This window comes from Sceloporus undulatus, chromosome 1 (genome assembly GCF_019175285.1).
Source record: "Sceloporus undulatus isolate JIND9_A2432 ecotype Alabama chromosome 1, SceUnd_v1.1, whole genome shotgun sequence".
Classification (NCBI taxonomy): domain Eukaryota; kingdom Metazoa; phylum Chordata; class Lepidosauria; order Squamata; family Phrynosomatidae; genus Sceloporus; species Sceloporus undulatus.
In genome coordinates this window covers 23,997,329-24,015,865 of record NC_056522.1, presented here as the reverse complement: position 1 = coordinate 24,015,865, position 18,537 = coordinate 23,997,329, and the positions used below count along the sequence as shown (strand labels likewise).

The 18,537-nt window shown below is 41.0% G+C and overlaps 1 protein-coding gene across 3 annotated transcripts in view; it reads right to left on the bottom strand.

The window, feature by feature from the left end:
• MERTK (MER proto-oncogene, tyrosine kinase) overlaps positions 1-18,537 on the bottom strand; it is an 83,113-nt gene that overhangs the window by 40,152 nt on the left and 24,424 nt on the right. For all 3 annotated transcript variants that reach the window (XM_042452043.1, XM_042452058.1, XM_042452051.1), the window contains exons 6-7: positions 14,598-14,713; positions 1,832-2,015 (exon numbers count right to left, since the gene is read on the bottom strand). In XM_042452043.1, coding sequence (XP_042307977.1) covers positions 1,832-2,015; positions 14,598-14,713 — 300 coding nt within the window. The remainder of the gene's footprint in view (positions 1-1,831; positions 2,016-14,597; positions 14,714-18,537) is intronic.

The window sequence follows — 18,537 nt, the reverse complement described above, 5'->3', positions numbered from 1 at the left end:
AATAATAATAATAATAATAATAATAATAATAATAATAATAATAATAATAATACACTCAGATGGGACAATAATATGTATCATTTGAAAAATAAAGAATACAAGTAGATCAATTGTAAGTCAGTACAGAGAAAATAGTGAGGCACAGGTTCTTCAGCCTAATTCCCCTGCCCCGCCATTTTATATTTCTTAAAGAGGCTACATACAATGCTTGAATGAAAAAGCAGGCAAACTATCATTAACAAAATGGTACATGCATGGGAGTAGTAGAGGCAATGTTTGTAGCATAGCCACTGACACTATCCAACCAGTGTTCATGATATGCTTGTGGTTGCTGTTGTTGTGTGTCTTCAGGTTGTTTTTTACTTATGGCGACCCTGAGGTGACCCTATCATGGGGTTTTCTGAGGCTGAGAGTGTGTGACTTGCCCAGGTTCAGTCAGGTTTCCATGGCTGAGCAGGGAATAGAACCGCATTCTCCATAGTCTTAGTCCTAGGCTCAAACCACTACACCATAATGGTTCATGATATGCACATAACTATGGCCTGGGACAGACCAGCTGAAAAGGGCGCCCTGCCGGCGGCCTTTTTTACTCTGGAGGGAAGCTGCAGCCACCAAATTGTACAGCTTCCCTCCGGAGGAAAAAGAACCCGAAAAAGCGGGTTCTCTTTCAACCGCAGGGTGGACATAACAAGTGTGCCAATGGCATGCAGACACCACACGTCGCTTACATCACAATGGTGGTGCCCATGTACATGGGGAACTGCTCTTGTAATGCCACCGGCATGTATTAGGCTTAGGGACTGTGCAGTTGCCACACGGTTCCTAACCCTAAAATCCTCGCAGATACGCCGCTTTTTGGCAGTATGTACTGCACCTATATTCCAAAAAGCAGCCCACTATCCTAACAGATGAACTAAATGGTGGGTGGGTGGACAGGGAAGATTTCATTTTCCCACTGATAAAATACTGTAGCTCAAGTGATAGATTTGATTTTCCCTACAATTAAAGTGATCAGAAAGGGATTTTGGAGCCATTCACTGCAAATCAAAATTGTCTTCTGAAAACATTTCAGATCATCCCATAGTGATGCCAAGTAGGATATTGCTTAGAATATATACTGCTATCATGTTAAATATGGAAAAATGATTTGACTTTTTAAATTTTAATGCAGTGAACACAATAGAGGGAGCCAGCTTGGTGTAATGATTGGACTCCAGGAAGCTAGGTTTTGAATCCCCACTTAGTCATTTGAACCCACTGAGTGGTCCTGGCCAAATCACATTCCTTGGCCTCAGTGGAAGGCAATGGCAAACCTTCTCTGAACAAATATTCCAAAGATAATTCTGTGCTAGCTTCACCTTAGGGCATCATAAGTAGGAAACAACTTGAAGGCAGACAAAACCAAAAACAGACACAGGACACAGCTTTAAAATAGCCACATTAAAGAGTCAATGTAATATATGACAGGGAACACCTTTCCCTATCCAGATGCCATGCAGATATATTGGACTACAATTTCCACTATTGGTTATGTTGGCTGGGGTTAATGTGAGTTGTACTAAGACAAAACTAGAGGGCAGTGGGTTGAGAAAGGCTTGGATGGCATGGCAGTTCAAACCCTGCTTCAGTCATGAAACTCACTCTTAGGTCAGTTGCAGTATTTCAGCCCAGTAAGCTGATTATTGTGATGAGAACAAATGGGAAGACACTGCTTTCCACCCTGAACTCCTTAGAGGAAGGGTTAGCTACATAAATACTTGCTAAACTAAGGGTTAGTTAATATGAGGTTACTTTGTTATTGGTATAGGATTAGACTGTTTGCTTTTCTTACCTCCTTCTGTTGTACTGGCCATAATCCAGGGGCTAGAGCCAGACCATCCTACTTCATTCATACAAGAAACACATATGCTGTAATTGTTCAAAGGCCTCAGATTCAGAATACGATACTGATGAGGTGGGGTAGAAGTGTTAAAAATCATCACTGAAGCATTGTCTGCATCAGCAATCTTCTTCACCTGCAATGAAATTGAAACAGTTGAATCAAGATGCTAATTAAGATGCTCCGGCACTACAGATACTGTGGACAGGATGTGTCAGAATCTATGATGAAATGTCAGAATCTGCCATGATGAGAAATATGAGGGGATATAGAAGCAGTGAGGTAGTGATATGGTAAAATGGGGATAATGGGGATAGAGAAACAGAGCTACGGTTTATTAAAGGAAAGCACAGGAAGGGAAGGCAAACAGCAGAGAGGTCCATAATTCAATTGAAATGCAAAAAGGAGACAGATGGACAATGGCTGGAGTAGTTAAGCTATATGGCTCTTAGGGTCTTGAGTGAAGAAGTGTTTGATGGTCAACAAAGCCTTGGGAAAGATGGGTTGATAAGGAGTTAGGAAGTGGAGCAGCAGTTAAAAGACCTCTTTGATGTGTCAGAAGGAGTGTGGCTGGACAAAGGGGAGTCTGGAAAGAGAATTCTTAAAGGTGAGATGTTTTAGAGCACAACTCAGATTTGACTCCAACTGGTCTGAAGCAAATTGCTGTTTTGTAATCTGAATAAACTGTCAGTTAACCTCACTGCTATGTTTAACTGGCATTTCAAATCTTGGTTTGTGAATAATGACAGGATGCCTCTTAACAGATGCACCAAATTCACAAGAACAGAAGTGATAAGGCTGCCGGTGATCCTTGCCCCTAAGCACAGATAGCAGATGTGATAGCTAGCAAAGAAATGGCACTCTGTACATGATCAGCACCACCATCATGTCTGTTGTGCAGTAGTCATAATAAATGGTTGCTACTAGAGGGAGAGAAAGTGAAGGAAAACAGATGGAGGGAAGAGACACAGAAACAGAGAGCCTGAGCAAATGGCCAGGATATCACAGGCCAAGCCCGTGGTATCCTGCCCCTGGCTCTAATCCAGTTCATCCCTGAGCCGGTTCAGCAATAGGTAGGTATTTATATGTCTGCCCACCCCATATCTGCTGCCCCTGTCATGTGCATCCTAGAGGCCCCTTTGAAAGCCTGTAAGGGCAGAAATGGTACACCCATGTGACCAAGTGCTTCCTTCTGACATTGGAGGCCACAACGGGGGCTTTCAGGATGGACATGACAGTGTCAATAGATAAGGGACATGTGGAGCTGTCCAGCTTTCAAGCTGTCACCGAATAGTTTCCAAGAAACTCCATGGCAAACAGCTGGTCTTTTGGGACTGGATTAAGGCCCTTATGGTCAGGGACTGGGCCAGGACCACTGGACTGGTATTTAGAATGGCCAATCCCATCCTGGGGCTAATACCTTGCATTGTACAGAAAGCATCACAGGAGGCTGGGGGAACAGAGGCCCTTTTGGTCCCATTGCTTAACACAACTCCCGGAAGAAAACATAATCACACAATCTTCTCTCCGATTTGGAGAGGAAAAAATACTAAAAAGAGTATTATGCAGGAGAATCTAAATAAAAAACTAAAATGAAAGAAACTGTCTGAATTATGCACAGTGCTCCCCGGTCTTCTGAATTTGTATTGGAAGGAACCAACCATACCTTCCCCCTCATCAGCCCAGTATCAATCATAGTATTTGGAATAAGGGTGACTTTCACAAAACTACCAGAACTATTTTGAGTGCATAAAACCTTTCCTCAGAGTTCATGTTCCACTCGAACCATAGGTACTTTTCTCCAATATGGATAAGCATTTGTCACATCCAATTTTTATATATTGCTTACTTCTAAAAACCAACCAAACATCCTTTGAAGAATGATAGATAAGACTGACTAGTAGATCTTTATTTTCACTCCACTGGCAAAAGCACAGTCAGCTATAATGTCACCTTAGTCTCAGGCAAGGAAATCTGAAATAATAGAAAGGATGTATTCTTATCTTGCAACATAATTTCCTTTATACTCTCCAGTATAGTTTGGGGCTAGTAAATGATGTAATATGGGATTTATATACCCATGGCACTATAAAGAAATACATGCTGAGTTAGACTATTTACCTAGGAAATGAACACAAATGGCCTTGTTATGCAGATTTGCTATTCAGCATATTTGTATTACAATTTTAATAGGGCTGAAACCAATTTAACTATAATATATTCTCTTAAAAACCCTTGGGAACTGTACTTTTGTGTAGTTAACACATGCATGCACGCACACACACACAAAACACCTAGCATGGTTTCTTAAAAGAGATAGTTTCTTGAGCTGAATGTTTTGAAATGAGTTTACATAGATAATTGAATTCAGACTTTAGGTGTAATTCTGTTTTATTTCGTGGGAAATAACACCAACATTAAAAAAAATCTATGAAAAAACCCTTTAAAAAGCTTCAAACAGAAAGCATATGTGAACACAAGGTGTGAATACCTTGTTAAAATCACAAGAATACCCAGTTTTTATTAATCTAAGGCAAGTTTCTAGACCATATGAGTGTATAGATCGTACAGTAATCAGCTCTCGCTCGGTAAATATTTACCACAGACACCACAGATATGAAAGGAAGGTATCAATCACTTGCAATCGCATTATAAAGGTTCGAGTTTTCCGTATGATGTGACCTATGATATATTTTCTGTGTACAGATTGAGTTTCCCTATTTGAAATGCTTGGGAGCAGAAGTGTTTTGGATTTTGGATTTTTTCAGATTTTGGAATATTTGCACATACATAAGGAGATATCTTACAGATGAGACCCAAGTCTAAACGTGAAATTCATTTCTCTTTATTTTATTATGTTATGCTTATAAACATAGCCTGAAGGTAATTTTATACAGAACAAGGGCAAATACACACTCCTGCCCACACTTTGGCTTTACTACTTTGCTCTTGTTTGCAGCACCTGCCCTAATAAAATGATGATGTAAGAGGAGGCTTTTCTGGCTGCGTGAATTGTTCAGCCAAGCAGGGATCATGTAGACAATGAGATGATATCATATCACCAGGCAGCCAACCAGATTTGGCTACAGTTGTCATCACTGAGCCAAATCAGAGTAAAAGCAATGCTTCTTGCCTTTATTCCTAACAGAGAACATGCTTTGCAACATTTTGTAGGATCATCCAAGTTTTCAGTGCAACAACGCAGATGCACTGGGAATACCAAAATCCCCCCACACACACACACACACATACATTTTTGGAAGGAGTGCCCCACAACATTTCAGCTCAGATCTAATTTCATCTCAAATTCTGTGACATCTCATCTTTGGCAGCATTCATTAGCCCTTCAGTACCATACCCACTGGAGAAAAGAGCAAAGTGAAACAATCCTTGATGTTAATTGATACTTTGGCAAGCAAATAGCAGAGAGTAATCATAAGCAGCTGTTCCTGTTTTGGGTATAATTCATTTGTAAAAACATCATAAATATCTTTCTGGCTCTTTTATTCTGAAAGGCAGCAAATCTGAAGTGCCAGAGGTCACTGAGTTCAAGAAAGTAGCCAAACCACACCACATTTAAATCCTGCTGCAATTTGTGTACATGCATAGCTTTAGATCCTGACTTGCATTGCAAGCCAGTGTAGAGTTATGGTTAGACTAAAGAACTGGCTTGGACTAAACATGAAAGTAAAAAGTTTGCTACCATTGACCAGTTACTTTTTAGATAATAAGGGTCTAACAAAGTTACATTTTAAAAGCCATGTGATGTTCGCATGAGTTTTGTTCTGTATGCAATTTGAAAAAATCTAAATAAAAAGCAATCTAACAAGTAAGAGCAATAGTGTTTTGTGGGTTTTTTAGTGCTATGTGGCCATGTTCTATAAGAATTTATTCCTGACGTTTTGCCATCATCTGTGGCTGGCATCTTCAGAGAATGCTAACCTGGAAGAGAGCAATTTTACTTTCCTGATGTAGTGGTTTTGAGCTATTTTTGGAAGTTACTTTTAAGGTCATTTTAAGAGTCATTTTACTGGGGATCTAACATTTTTATACCATTCCTTTACTTTCATAAAAAGGTCTTTTCCTCAAAAAGTAATGGGAAAGTAATGGGAAAGTAATGGGAAAGTAACAAGCAGTGGAATGAGTAATGTTTTTAAATCATCATAATGAGTAACAGAAATACATAAACACTGTAATAAATAATGGAATAGTTTACTTCTGAAAAGTAACCTTCCAAGCTCTGAGCCCAAAACTTGGGAGATTCAAGTTCAAGTCCTTACTGAGCCACAACATTCAAGGGAGGGGGGCCTTTGGGTCAATAATTCTCTCTCTCTCTCTCTCTGACTCTAATTTACCCCATAGTACAAAGATGAGCAGGGAGATGAGAAGAGAATAACGTTTCCCATCTTACATTGGAAAAAGATGGGAATTAAATCTAACTAATAAAATCTGGTGTCTATCACTGTATCTGCAAAGCATTCAATTGTCGTGTGCCTTCAAGTCATTCCAATTTATGGTGATACTAATGTACACTTATGACAGGTGTTTTTTTGGCGGGGGGGATTTCCTCAGAGAGGGTTTGCTATTGACCTTCTCTGAGAGAATGTGATTTGCTCAGTCTTTCCATGGTCAAGCAGGGATTCAAAGTCTAGTTTCCTAGAATTCTAATTCAACACTCAAACCAATGCACCAGCTGACTTGCAAGTGGCCCATAAAAATATTATATTGGATTTTAAATATATATATTTTTAGTCTCCTGTCTTATTTCTGGAGCATCAGTAAGAATGTAGCATCAAATACCATTTGCATGACAGCATCCGGAAAGGAAATGCATCTCCCTGTTCTTGACCCACCCCTTTGTCGCTTGGAGAAGCAGTTCATTCAGAACCCTCAAACACTTGTAGAGCTTGGATTGACACTGTGGGTTTTTTTTAAAAAAGGAAATCAGTCAGAGATGGAAAGAGTTCCTTTTTTGCACTTCACTTCCCAGAGGTTCTCGGCTAGTAAGATCAATGGCTATCCTGGCTAGGGGAAATCCAAAAATTTAAGCCAAAAATGTAACTTTCTCAAGCTCTGAGCATCTAATAGCTAGGCTGATACTCACTTGATATTGCACAACTGCTTTTTTATTTCTTTATGGTGTTCCATTTCAGTGCTAAAAGGGCAGAAATGTGTGTATGCCAGAAAAGATATGGAAAATATGTCCTGACCTTTCTTATGAATGAGCCCCAGTTTCAGGAAATCCACATGCTATCTGGCTATCTACATGAAAGGGCACTTCCTCAGCTGTATGAAGCAATTATTTTAAAAATGTAGGATGATCACAAAGGGCTGAATACACAAACGTGCTCTGTGGATATGACTCGGAACCCCTGCATTGTTCTGGGGCTTTGGCTTTCCATCTATATTATACATAAGACTATATGCACTGGCACATCTGCAAAGGAGATTTCCACTAGTTTTCAACCAAGATGGAAAGGATTTGGGGGTTAGGGATACACTGAGTTTACGGCTCTGGTCCAGGAGCATTTGTGACTGCTTTAGCGAATCACTGCGCCTAGAAAAACATCATTCAGCTGCTACCCCATGTAATCTTAGGGTAAAAAGTTGCATTGCCAGTTTTTCAAAATACCAGTAAAGGCCAGTCAAGAGTCAAGACATGCAAGGCTGACAATTGGGGAGTACCTATTAACAAATTTGTGTTTTGCCAAAATACCAGATGAAACTATTGATTTTACTACATATAATCATATTGTCCACAGTCATAAATTACATGGCATACACATTCCTGTTTTTATACGGAGCCCACATCCCAAAATATGAGATTTGGGATGACATCTTGCTCAGTCTATATGAAAGGACAAGCTTTCTAGCCCTCAGATATGGACATTCCTTATAATACCTGCCAATCTTGTAAGGGACAGACTTTCCACCCCTCAAAAAGTGGACATCTTTTATCTGCCAATTCTTGCAATCCTAGTAAAAAGATATCCTGGGCTGAGATCTCCTCTGTTCTACAGATCACAAAATAAATTGCTAGGAGTAATTAATTTTAAACAGTTGTCAAAACCAGTAGAATACAGTAGTGGGTTTTATATATTAGGACAGTCTTTATAACAACACCCTCACAGAGAATGGAAAATCAAGCTTTGCTATTTGGAATTCATACTTTTTAAAAAATATTTTCAAACTGTGGATACTTGAATCCATGGATAAAAAATTCATGGATAAGGAGGACTGACTGTAGTAACAGGACATACTAAAAACCCTCCTCTACATTAGCCCGAAAATTCAATTGCTGGTAAAACACATTTAGAGGAAAAATCCAGGAGTCCTTCTTTGCATGAAAGAAATTGTGAGCTTGAAATCACAGATTTCTGAGCTGAGTGTAGGTCCAGAGTACTGCTGGGGAAAGTTTCTTCTTGGTTTACGACTCCCAGAATCCCCAACTGGGGATTATGGAAAATGTAGTCCAAAAGAGTAATGTTTCCAAGCTTTGGCCTGGATGCACTCTCTTCCTTAAGTTTTAGTTTACATCTGCCTAGCTGTACCATTATGTTGCATCTGGTTCTGGGTGACAAACCTCCAGATCACTGTTGTTGTATTTTACTATATTTATTTATATCTCCCCTTTTTCAGTTTGGAATTTAAGATCTTACTTAAAGGCAAAGTAGGTCCTGTAAACTTCATATTTGGCTGCTCCAGGCGTAAATCTCCCTGAGATCAGTGGGATTCGAAGGAGTTTTACTGTGTGTAGGTTTGCAGCCCACACTTCCAGGAATTTTGGATGCACAAACAGTTATTGTTGAAGCACGCAGCTTCAGAGAAACTGAAAAAAACTTCAGATTACTTGGCTCTGTTCCAGGCATTTACACACTTCCATTTCTTTGACATGGCTTGGCCAAAGGGGTCCAAGATAAAACGCATAACCATGGCCCTGTGCAACATGTAAACATTAAGCAGAAGGTGCCTGACCTCATATTACATTTGAGAATTTTTTTGGTCATTTTCAAATTACTTGCCCGACAGATTGTACAATAAGATCTTTGATAGCATAAATTATTACTGTAGACATGAAACCTCAAAACATTCTAATATAATCCACATTTTTAAAAATTCCACACAAGTTGGTAAGCTCAATCAATGCTAGCAATCTGCTTGGTACATAAAGCTTTTGGCGAGCAGCAGAACTTTTTAAAGGAAGAAAGCCAGCCCAGTGTCCTGTGGCATGAAGGATTCCACAGTGTATTCAGTGTTGCAGTGGAGACAGGGTTTGTGGTCTGAAACACCAGCATTTAATTTGCAGAGGTGATGCCATCATCTGTCACACTCTTCCACATACCCCAAATGAGACCTCCCTGTTCCTTGTGAATTTAACTGGTGTGATGTAGTAGTTTGAGTGTTGGCCTACTGCTCTGGAGACCAGGGTTCATATCCCTGATAAGCATGGAAACCCACTGGGTCACCTTGGGTAAGTTATGCTCTCTCAGCCTCAGAGGAAGGCAAAGGCAAACCACCTCTGGACAAATCTTGCCAAATGTCATGGCCAGCCAAGAGCAGGACTCGGAGGATGAGGAGGAGGTTGTGGCTCCTCAAGTGCAAGAGGAAATGGAGGCTATACCAGGTCCTAATCCTGCCCTGCCAGACCCCAGCTCTGATCTCCCAGCCCCAGGGGTTGAAGCTCAGCCAGGTCCTAGCTCTGTGGGGATTCCTCCTGAGGCTCAGCAGCGTAGTGGTGACTCTGGGGAAGAACCAAGCCTGGAGGTTCCTACCTTTAGGCAGCGGAGAGCTGAGAGTGCTTGCGTGCGTCGATCCAGGAGGTTGGCAGAGAAGCAAGCTATTGATAAGCCACAGCTGGCACAAGGGAGGGCGTCCTGTATTTAAGTAGCTACAGAACGCCGACCCTTTGACAGCAATTATTGCAGTATCCTTCTTGGTGATTGCTGTCAGCACTGGCTTCTTGTTTCCTTGAACCCTTGTTTATCTTGGACCCTCGACTTTGGAACGAACTGGACTCTTGTTACCCTCTGGCTGCCCTGACCTTGGACCGAACTGACTTCCATGAACTCTGGTATCCTGACCTTGGCTGTGTTGGTGACTTGCTTCTCTAGGACTAACAGAAAGGTCTGTAGACTGTCTCTCAGCTCCCTTCTTGCTGAGCCATCTTTATCAGCGTTTGTTTGTGTGTGTGCTGGCCGCAGTCCAGGACACCAAGAAAACCCCTTAGGGACACCCTAAGTCGGAAATACTTGAAGGCACACAACAAAGTGTGGGAGGAGAATGGAACTTTTCCACAGCGACAAAATATTGTTATGAATCTTCTGCTGTAAAGTACAGTCCGCTCTCCACATCCATGGATTCAACTATCCATGGCTTGAAAATATTCGAAAAATATAAATTCCAAAAAGTAAGCCTTGATTTTGCCATTTTATATAAAGGATATCATTTTACGATGCCTCTGTATTTAATGGGACTTGAACATCCATGGATTTTGGTATCCATGGAACAAAACATCAGCAGATACCAAGGGCCCACTGTATAGTATTTAGCTGTAGCTTGGGAGCTTATCGCTTTACACTCTTAAAAGGGAGCTAGGTCGTTTTAAAAGTGGTCCCTGCCTCCTGTTGCATCTTGGAGTTTGTAGTTCAGTGAGGTTTAAGAGCTCCTTGGCTGAATATTCTAAATGCCCCTCCCTATACTACAAACCCCAAAATGCAACAGGAGGCAGGGACCACATTTAAAGCAACCTAGCCCCATTTTAAGAGTATAAAGCGATATGCAACTTTTGTCTTGAATGTACAGTACAAAAGATCTTATCACTGTAGAAAGAACTGCTAGAATTGGTTCACTGTTATCACGAGTGACAATGCCTATCCTTTCCTCTTGCTATCAGAATATGATTTCTCAATTTTTGTATGCTCCTTGGCATTGGCTGTAGGGGTGGTCATGATGAGTACCTGCACTTCAAAATTTTCCATGATTAAATTGATAGCTCTCTTGAATGATGTGTTCTATGTGCAAATATTCATTCCAGGTAAAAATGAATTAGCTCTGCCATCTTTGAAGAAAGAAGGTATGATTTGCAAAGGAACATAGGCCCTCTCCAGATGGGCCTTTTAGCATGTACCGAGTACATGCTAGGGTTGCCTCGGAGCGTCCTTTACAGACACTCTCTAACCCTAGCACGTACTCTGTATGTCAAAATGACAGCGCCTTGTACAGATGGGCGGCGCTATTTTGATGTGACAGCCATGCCGCATCCAAACAGCGCGGCATGGTCGTGGCATGCTTGCGCTGCTACAGGGTGCCCGATTTACGGCACCGGAAGGAGCTCCGAAACAGAGCTCCTTCCTGGGGAGCGCCTTGTTCCTGCAGCCACCAAACGGTTGCAGGAAGGAAGCCGGGGGGGAGGGTCCAAGCGGCCCCTTTCTTTCCCGGTAGTGGTTCCCTGGGGTGTCCTGAGGCATGAAGCCCCAAGGATACCCCTTTCCAGGCCGGGGGGAAGCAGCATTTTGCTGCTTCCCCGAGGCCTTGAAAAGTGGCGGATCGGGGCCTCCGGGGCTGCCGCTGTGGCTGCTCAGGCCCCCGATCCGGTGGGGAAAGGGGTGGGTGCAGGCCGCCCCAAAGGGGTGGTCTGTATCCCGCCATAGTTATCTATTAGTTATGCACAGGGTCTGTGTACATAATCCAGGAGAACTGTCCAAGGTAGGCAACTCCATGGTCAATTCTTTGAGCCTCCTGGTCCTGGTCTTGCTACTGCTGCTTATTTTTGTTTGCTGCCAGCTTACCCATACTGTCCAAAAGAACGAACAATGAGAGGAACAGGGATAATGAGCAATAACCTCTGCACAACTTTCTCTCTTTCTCTCTCTTAGAAGTGGTACTGATGGACTACAAATGAAGCAGCAAGTTAATGGGCAAATGGACAGAAAAGAGTCAGGTCCAGTCAGGGCGGGTGGAAGATAGCTACTTAAAGGAACTTGTTCAAGGGCTTCCCAGAACCCGGAATCCACTCTTTGTCAAGAGTTGCATAAACACTTGCCTGCCATAAAATATAGGGAATTAAGTGTGATGGGTTATAATTAATAAATAGTATTATTGTAGAAATATTAGTAGAAATATTTTAAATTATTGTAACCCATCCTGAATCTCATTGTGGGAGAAAGGCAAAATATAAATATTTTAAATAAATAAATAAATAAATAAGAAAGAAAGAAAGAAAGAAAGAAAGAAAGAAATTGTATTATTAAATTGTAGTGAACTCAGATGCAGGTGCTGAGATATTGCTGGAAGGGAGCCAAACATGAGCCAAAGTCTATTCAAGGCCATTCCTGTGAAAGAATCTGCTTGTAACATCAAAGAAGGGGGTGGTATGAGAAAAATGGGAGAAGTGTGTCTATTAATTATAATGAATAAGAAACTGTGTGTAGTTTAATTAGGCAATTTAAACATTTACTTGTCTATTCTGACAATGAACATCGCTGGACTGGCTCTATACTTTTATTTAAATAAGGGTTTCCTGAGTTTTATCTACGAAAGCCTGGTTTTCTGTACTTGGTATCCTGCTGGATTTGACACTCTAGTACAATTCAGGCCCATCATTCTTCCAGGGCATGAACAGAGTCTAGGCACATATGCCTATGCATAGGCTCTTGTGCAAAAAAATAAATAAAAATGCCTTGAGCATGTAGAGTGGGAAGGGACAGCATGTAGCCCATGGGTTTCGTGTGGGCCCTTCCTCACCCGCTGTGGCCCTGCAAAATTGACTGCTGCTGCAAGTCATACTGCTAAGGTGCCCCCAAATTGTGCTGAATGTGTGTTGCTTCTGTCCTTCATGTCATTTCCTGCAGTAAAGGAAGCCTGTGAGATGTGCTCTGCCATGGTTTCACAGTCTTCTGTTGTACAGGAGGTTGCTCTGGCATCCTACTGTAGCACAGAGCCACTGAATTTTGGTAATTGTGGTCAGGAGAAGGCTGCAGTTCTCAAAGGACTTCAAAAGAAAAGTGCAATTCAGACTTTCCCAACACCATAAAGGTGCCCATCCTAGATGCAGAGCTTGGGGATCTAGTAATGGCAAACACAACACTGATACACCATCTCCTCACGCATTAATGTGAATATTTGCATACAACTTGTGTTCCACTTATAGAAAGTGCCTCCACTTGATTCCCCCCCCCCTTTCATCTTCCTTGTAACATAGCTCATTCCAATCAAGGATGGCCTTCTGACCCTCAAGAACAAGTTGGAGTATGGGACTCTAGGGGCTGGTGAATAGAGGACAAGGTGGGAAAGTCAAATCCTTTCTGCCCTCTTCTATGGGTTGAATATCTACATTCACACTTACTTGTCAAGTTCTGAGGTCAAGAGCAAAGGAGAGGTATTATCTGTAGCTGCCCAAGTTATGAAACTGCCTTGATGCTAGAAACTTATCAACGTTCTAGCCTCAGCATCTTTTAGGACTGTTTCACGATCTGTCTGGCCTTTGAGGTTCAGGGTTATGCCTTCAAAATGGTGCAGACTTGCAATTTAATGAATTTGATTCTGTTTTTGCTGGGATCATTTTATTCTTCTTATCCACTTAAAACCTTCAGGACAAAGTAGAATATAAGTATACTCCAAGAAAGAAAGAAATGCAAAATGGCAATCCTGCTACAGTACCAGCGTGACTGGCAGCCATCGCAGACCAAGTCCACAGATGCTGACTTTCTCAGTAAACTTGGTTATATTTTACCCAATGCATATACTTGACTGGTGTTTGCAACCAGAATGACTCACTGTGCCTTGTCTTAACCTGAGGACTTTTGTCTAGAGATGATACCCAGAATAACCATTAAGGAGGAACTGAAAGTGTCAGACTTTCATATGATTGCCAGCAGTGAAGAGGCAAATCTTCCCTTCCCTTTTGCACTGAGCCAGCTTTGCTTCCTGGTGCATTACAGGACTCTTCTTTCATCCAGTCCTGATAAAATAAAGCTGACTCTTTTTCCTTTAGGTACACCAGAACCATGTCAAACAGATAGTGAACAGCTATCTTGCTTAAAATTGACCTTCGGCATAACTGTTTTATTTTCAAGCTTCCCTCTAAGCAAAGTCTAAAAGATTGAGGGTATCTTATAGTTTAGAATAGAATTCATAATGTGTTGCCCTCTAGATGTTGTGGCACTGTAATTCCCATGATCCCTCAATATTGCCTATGCTGTCTAGAGCCATTGGGAGGTGTATACATAGGAACAAAAAAAGCTGCACTATACTGAAGCAGATTGCGGAACCATTTAGTCCGGTATTGTCAACTCTGCCTGGCAGGGATCTTCAGGGTTTTAGGCAGGATTCTTTCCTATGCCTTCCTGGAGATCCCCAATACTCCTTTCTGGTGCTCTCTCATCCAGGTACTAAGCCGTCTACATCTGACGTGTATTGGAATACTTATTTGTCCCAAGAAAAAGGAATATGTTCTCTGTGTATTCTGCAGCTTTTCTATTGGGAACACCCATACATACCACAGCACCTAAGTACTAGTTGCAATATCAGATAAAAAACACTATATCAGGGTACTATACCAAAGCCATCCAGATGCTAATAGACTGTAGCTCCCAGCAGATGGTATAGGATGATGTGATTTACAGAACCCAAAAATCTAGTGGCCACAGTTGTCTGCCCCAGTACCATGCAAATGTTAAACAAAGAGGTGGTGATGATAATGATGATGATGTCAGCTTACCTGAACACTGCATCTGCTCAAAGGAGAATAACCATCTGAACCTGGGACCCAAGATATTACTACCATGTGGGCTGTTCTGTTCTGGACAGACACTTTGACAGGTGGAGATGGGATTCCTGCAAAGAGCAACATCTTCAGCAATATGATTCTCTGTACAGAATGTACAGTGAAAGGGAATTTGACACAACCCAAACTCATTAGAATGACTGGGTTTTAGCAGGGAAAGAAATGAATACAAAACAAGAGAACTAAAGGTTCTGATAAATAATTGCCAAATCATTACCTTGCCCCCTATTAAAAAGTATATTGGAACCTTGAGATACATATTTGTCAGCCTGCTGAAAAGAGAACAGAGCACACCTTAACTATGTACAGTAATCTTAAACAAGTCTGTTTGGATGTCCTACTTTAGTAAAGATGTTTAGGACAGCAGCATTATAGATTTCATCCCATGATTGTATATTTTTTTGCCTCATCTTTAATACATGGAAGTTATGTGCCCACCATCCCCACTATTGTCCTCACAACAAACCTGTGATGCGAACTGGGCTATATGCCAATGATGGGCCCAATGTTATCTGCTAAGCTTTATAAGTATTCATAGACAGGTTGCCCTGGCATAAACCCTTTAGTGACAGCCCAGCCTGGAAAAATAGGGACATGCTGAAACCACCATGTCAGGGTCCTGGGCATCACATCAAATTCTGAATTTTGGACAGAGCTGAGGACCCTCCAAATACTTTTAGTCAGGATGACCAGTAATGAGGGATGAAGTGAAAAGCAATCCAACAGCATTTGGAAGGCCACAAGTTCCAATATACTTTTTTTTCCAGATAGCATACCCCCCTGATTCTCTCTAGAGATAGAACACCCTAATTAAGATCTGGATGCCCAACCACAACTGATAGTTTTTAATTGTTTTGTATATGGTATTAGACTTTTATTGAACTGTGTAATATTGTTGATGTAACTGTTGATATATTGTACTGCTTGATGTATTGTATTGCTTTGTATTGTGATATAGGACACAAAACTGGCATAGTGTGAACCGCTCTGATCAGATGGAAAAGCGGTATACAAATAAAAGTTTTATTATTTATTTATTTCTCCACCCTCTCAGGCAGACTTTCCTTTTGTGAAGAAGAGACATCCAGTTTTAAAAACCCTATACACCAAGTGTGGAGAATGTTAGGTCCTGGGACTGAATGTAGCCCTCTTGGGGTTTCAATCTCACCCTCTGGAATACTTAAAATTAAGGCACAACCCTCTCTCATGACACCATTGTTTTCTTGCTTTTGTAGCTTTCCTCCCATTCTCAGAAGTTTGAAATGCTCACCCTAAGGCTTGGTTGATATCAGTTTAGATATCATTTTTGGTAGCATCCTTTGCCTTTGTCTCTGCCCTCCATTAGATTTTTGGCCCTGAGAACTTCTTAGAAATCCAATTTGGTTCTTAGATTGAAGGAGGTTCCCTCCCTGACTATACATGTCTTCTTAGAAATGGGCTCCACTAAAGTGAACAGAGCAAAGTGGTAAAAATTGTCGCCTTAAGATCTTTTCTATAGGATTATACCAGGCAGGGCTCTGGAAAATGAACATTTTCAAAGTCTAGTTTTTTGTAAGTTTTTCAAGCTATGTGGCCATGTTCTAGAAGAGTTTATTCCTGATGTGTCGCCAGCATGTGTGGCTGGCATCTTCAGAGAATACTGGCATGGAATGTCTTCCCATTCACAAATTTTCCCACCGTCACTGATGAAGGGTCTTTTGATACATTGGGGGCTCTTTCACACTACACAATTATAGCAGTATGATACCATTTTACCTGCCATGGCTACATCCTCTGGAATCCTGGGTTCTGTATTATGGTAAACCTCTAGAACATTCTGGCTGAGAATTTTAAATATCTTTTCCTAAACTGCAAACCCCAGAATTCCATAGGATGGAACTATGGCTGATAAAGTGGAATTATACTGCTTTAATTGTGTAGTATGGACGGATTCTGAGGCACTCTGCCCAAAAAGGTCCAAGAAAATTTTCCTCTTGTATTATGATAAAAAAAAACCCAGCACTTTTTAAATTATTAGCAGCAATGGCAAAAGCAAAATAAAACAAAAGTTGAGTTTTGTGCATCTTGATTCAGTTGAGGCAGTTCAGGATTCTTGTAAAAAAACAAAGGGGATCTTATTCCATACAAGACAAACAACACTCTCCATCATCTAAACATGGGAGATAATGTATTTTTTATTGCCTTGGAACTAAGAGTGTAATCGGTTTGCATGAAAAGTGACTTTTAGGAAATTTATAGTCCAATTTTCTACATGCATTCAGAAGTCCTATTAAATTCAATGGGATTTAGTCTTAGGTAAGTCCCAATGAATTCAATAGAACTTGCTTCTGCAGAGACAAGCATATAACTGCACTGTTATTTCTTTAACAATCTGAGACACTTTTCTAAGCCTTCAATGGTATTTGTGCAGGAGAACAATTATTTCTCAAAACCAATAAAAAGCCCTGGAAACAATAATGGAAAAACCATTAGGTGGACAGTTTCAGGAATTATATTTCATAGAATCATAGAGTTGGAAAGACCACAAGGTCCATCCAGTCCAACCCCTTGCCATGCAGGAACTCTCAATCAAAGCATCCCTGACAGATAGCCATCCAGCCTCTGTTTAAAGACTTTCAAGGAAGGAGACTCCAATACACTCCAAAGGAGTGTCTTCCACTGTTGAACAGCCCTTACTGTCAGGAAGTTCCTCCTAATGTTGAGGTGGGACCTCTTGTCCTATAGCTTGCATCCATTGCTCCAGGTCTTGTTTTCTGGAACAGCAGAAAACAAGCTTGCTCCTTTCTCAATATGACATCCCTTCAAATATTTAAACAGGGCTATCATATCACCTCTTAATTGTCTCTTTTCCAGGCTAAACATCCCCAGCTCCCTTAGTTGTTCCTCATAGGGCATGGTTTCCAGACCCTTCACCATTTTAGTCGCCCTCCTTTAGACACGGTCCTTATGCAGTACACTGCTATACATGTAACAAACTGACCCTACTCATGACCTTTGCTTAAATCCAAAATAACAATTTTGCCTTATTGAGAAATGATATTCTTTTTCATCTCAAATTCAGAGGCAACAGCAGAGTAGAATTTCAATGACCAGATACCAGCTATTTTATTTTATTTTAGAAGGGAAGAAGCTTGGACAATGATGTGTCAAGTGCATCAAACCTCAAGGTTTAAATTAAATTTGGGATATCTTAAATCAGCAGCAGTGATCTACCAAGAAAGGAATCCCAGATATATTTGATCCCCAATTTGGAGATAGTCAGGATTCCTTTAAATTTGGCTGAAGAAGTGGAGCTTGGGGGAGAGGGAAGAGTTTGCCTTCATGGATCAGACAGAGAAATTCTATGGGCTAGATTATGCTCATGATCAGAGCATCCTCTCCTCGGGTCTGAATCAATCTATTTAATACTCAGACCCATCCCAAATCAATAGTCACTAGCAACTGACATGAGATGGAAATTTTTGTTGCTGGTCCCACATATGTAAATTTAACATTTGAGATATCTGAAAGACTGCCTCCTCCCACATGAGCCTGTCAATAATTTGAGATCATCAGGAGAGGCTCTATTGTTAAGGAAAAAGCAACATGGGTTATACAGTGAATGAAATAAAACATGTATGTGAGAGTCAGGGTGACTCAGCAGAAGCCAATTGAGAACCACACAGGTGTAAATGGTAATACAATTAACAATTCCTGAATGCCAAGGACAAGAAATGCAAAGTGGATAATTGGACACACCTGACAATTGTTAAGTGGTCAAGGCTGAGATGATGAAATCATTAATTGTAGGATGAACCAAGAGAACCAATGGGAATGATGTGCACGCCTACTGGGTGGAAACAGACAACAGTGGGTGGTACCATGCATTGACTAT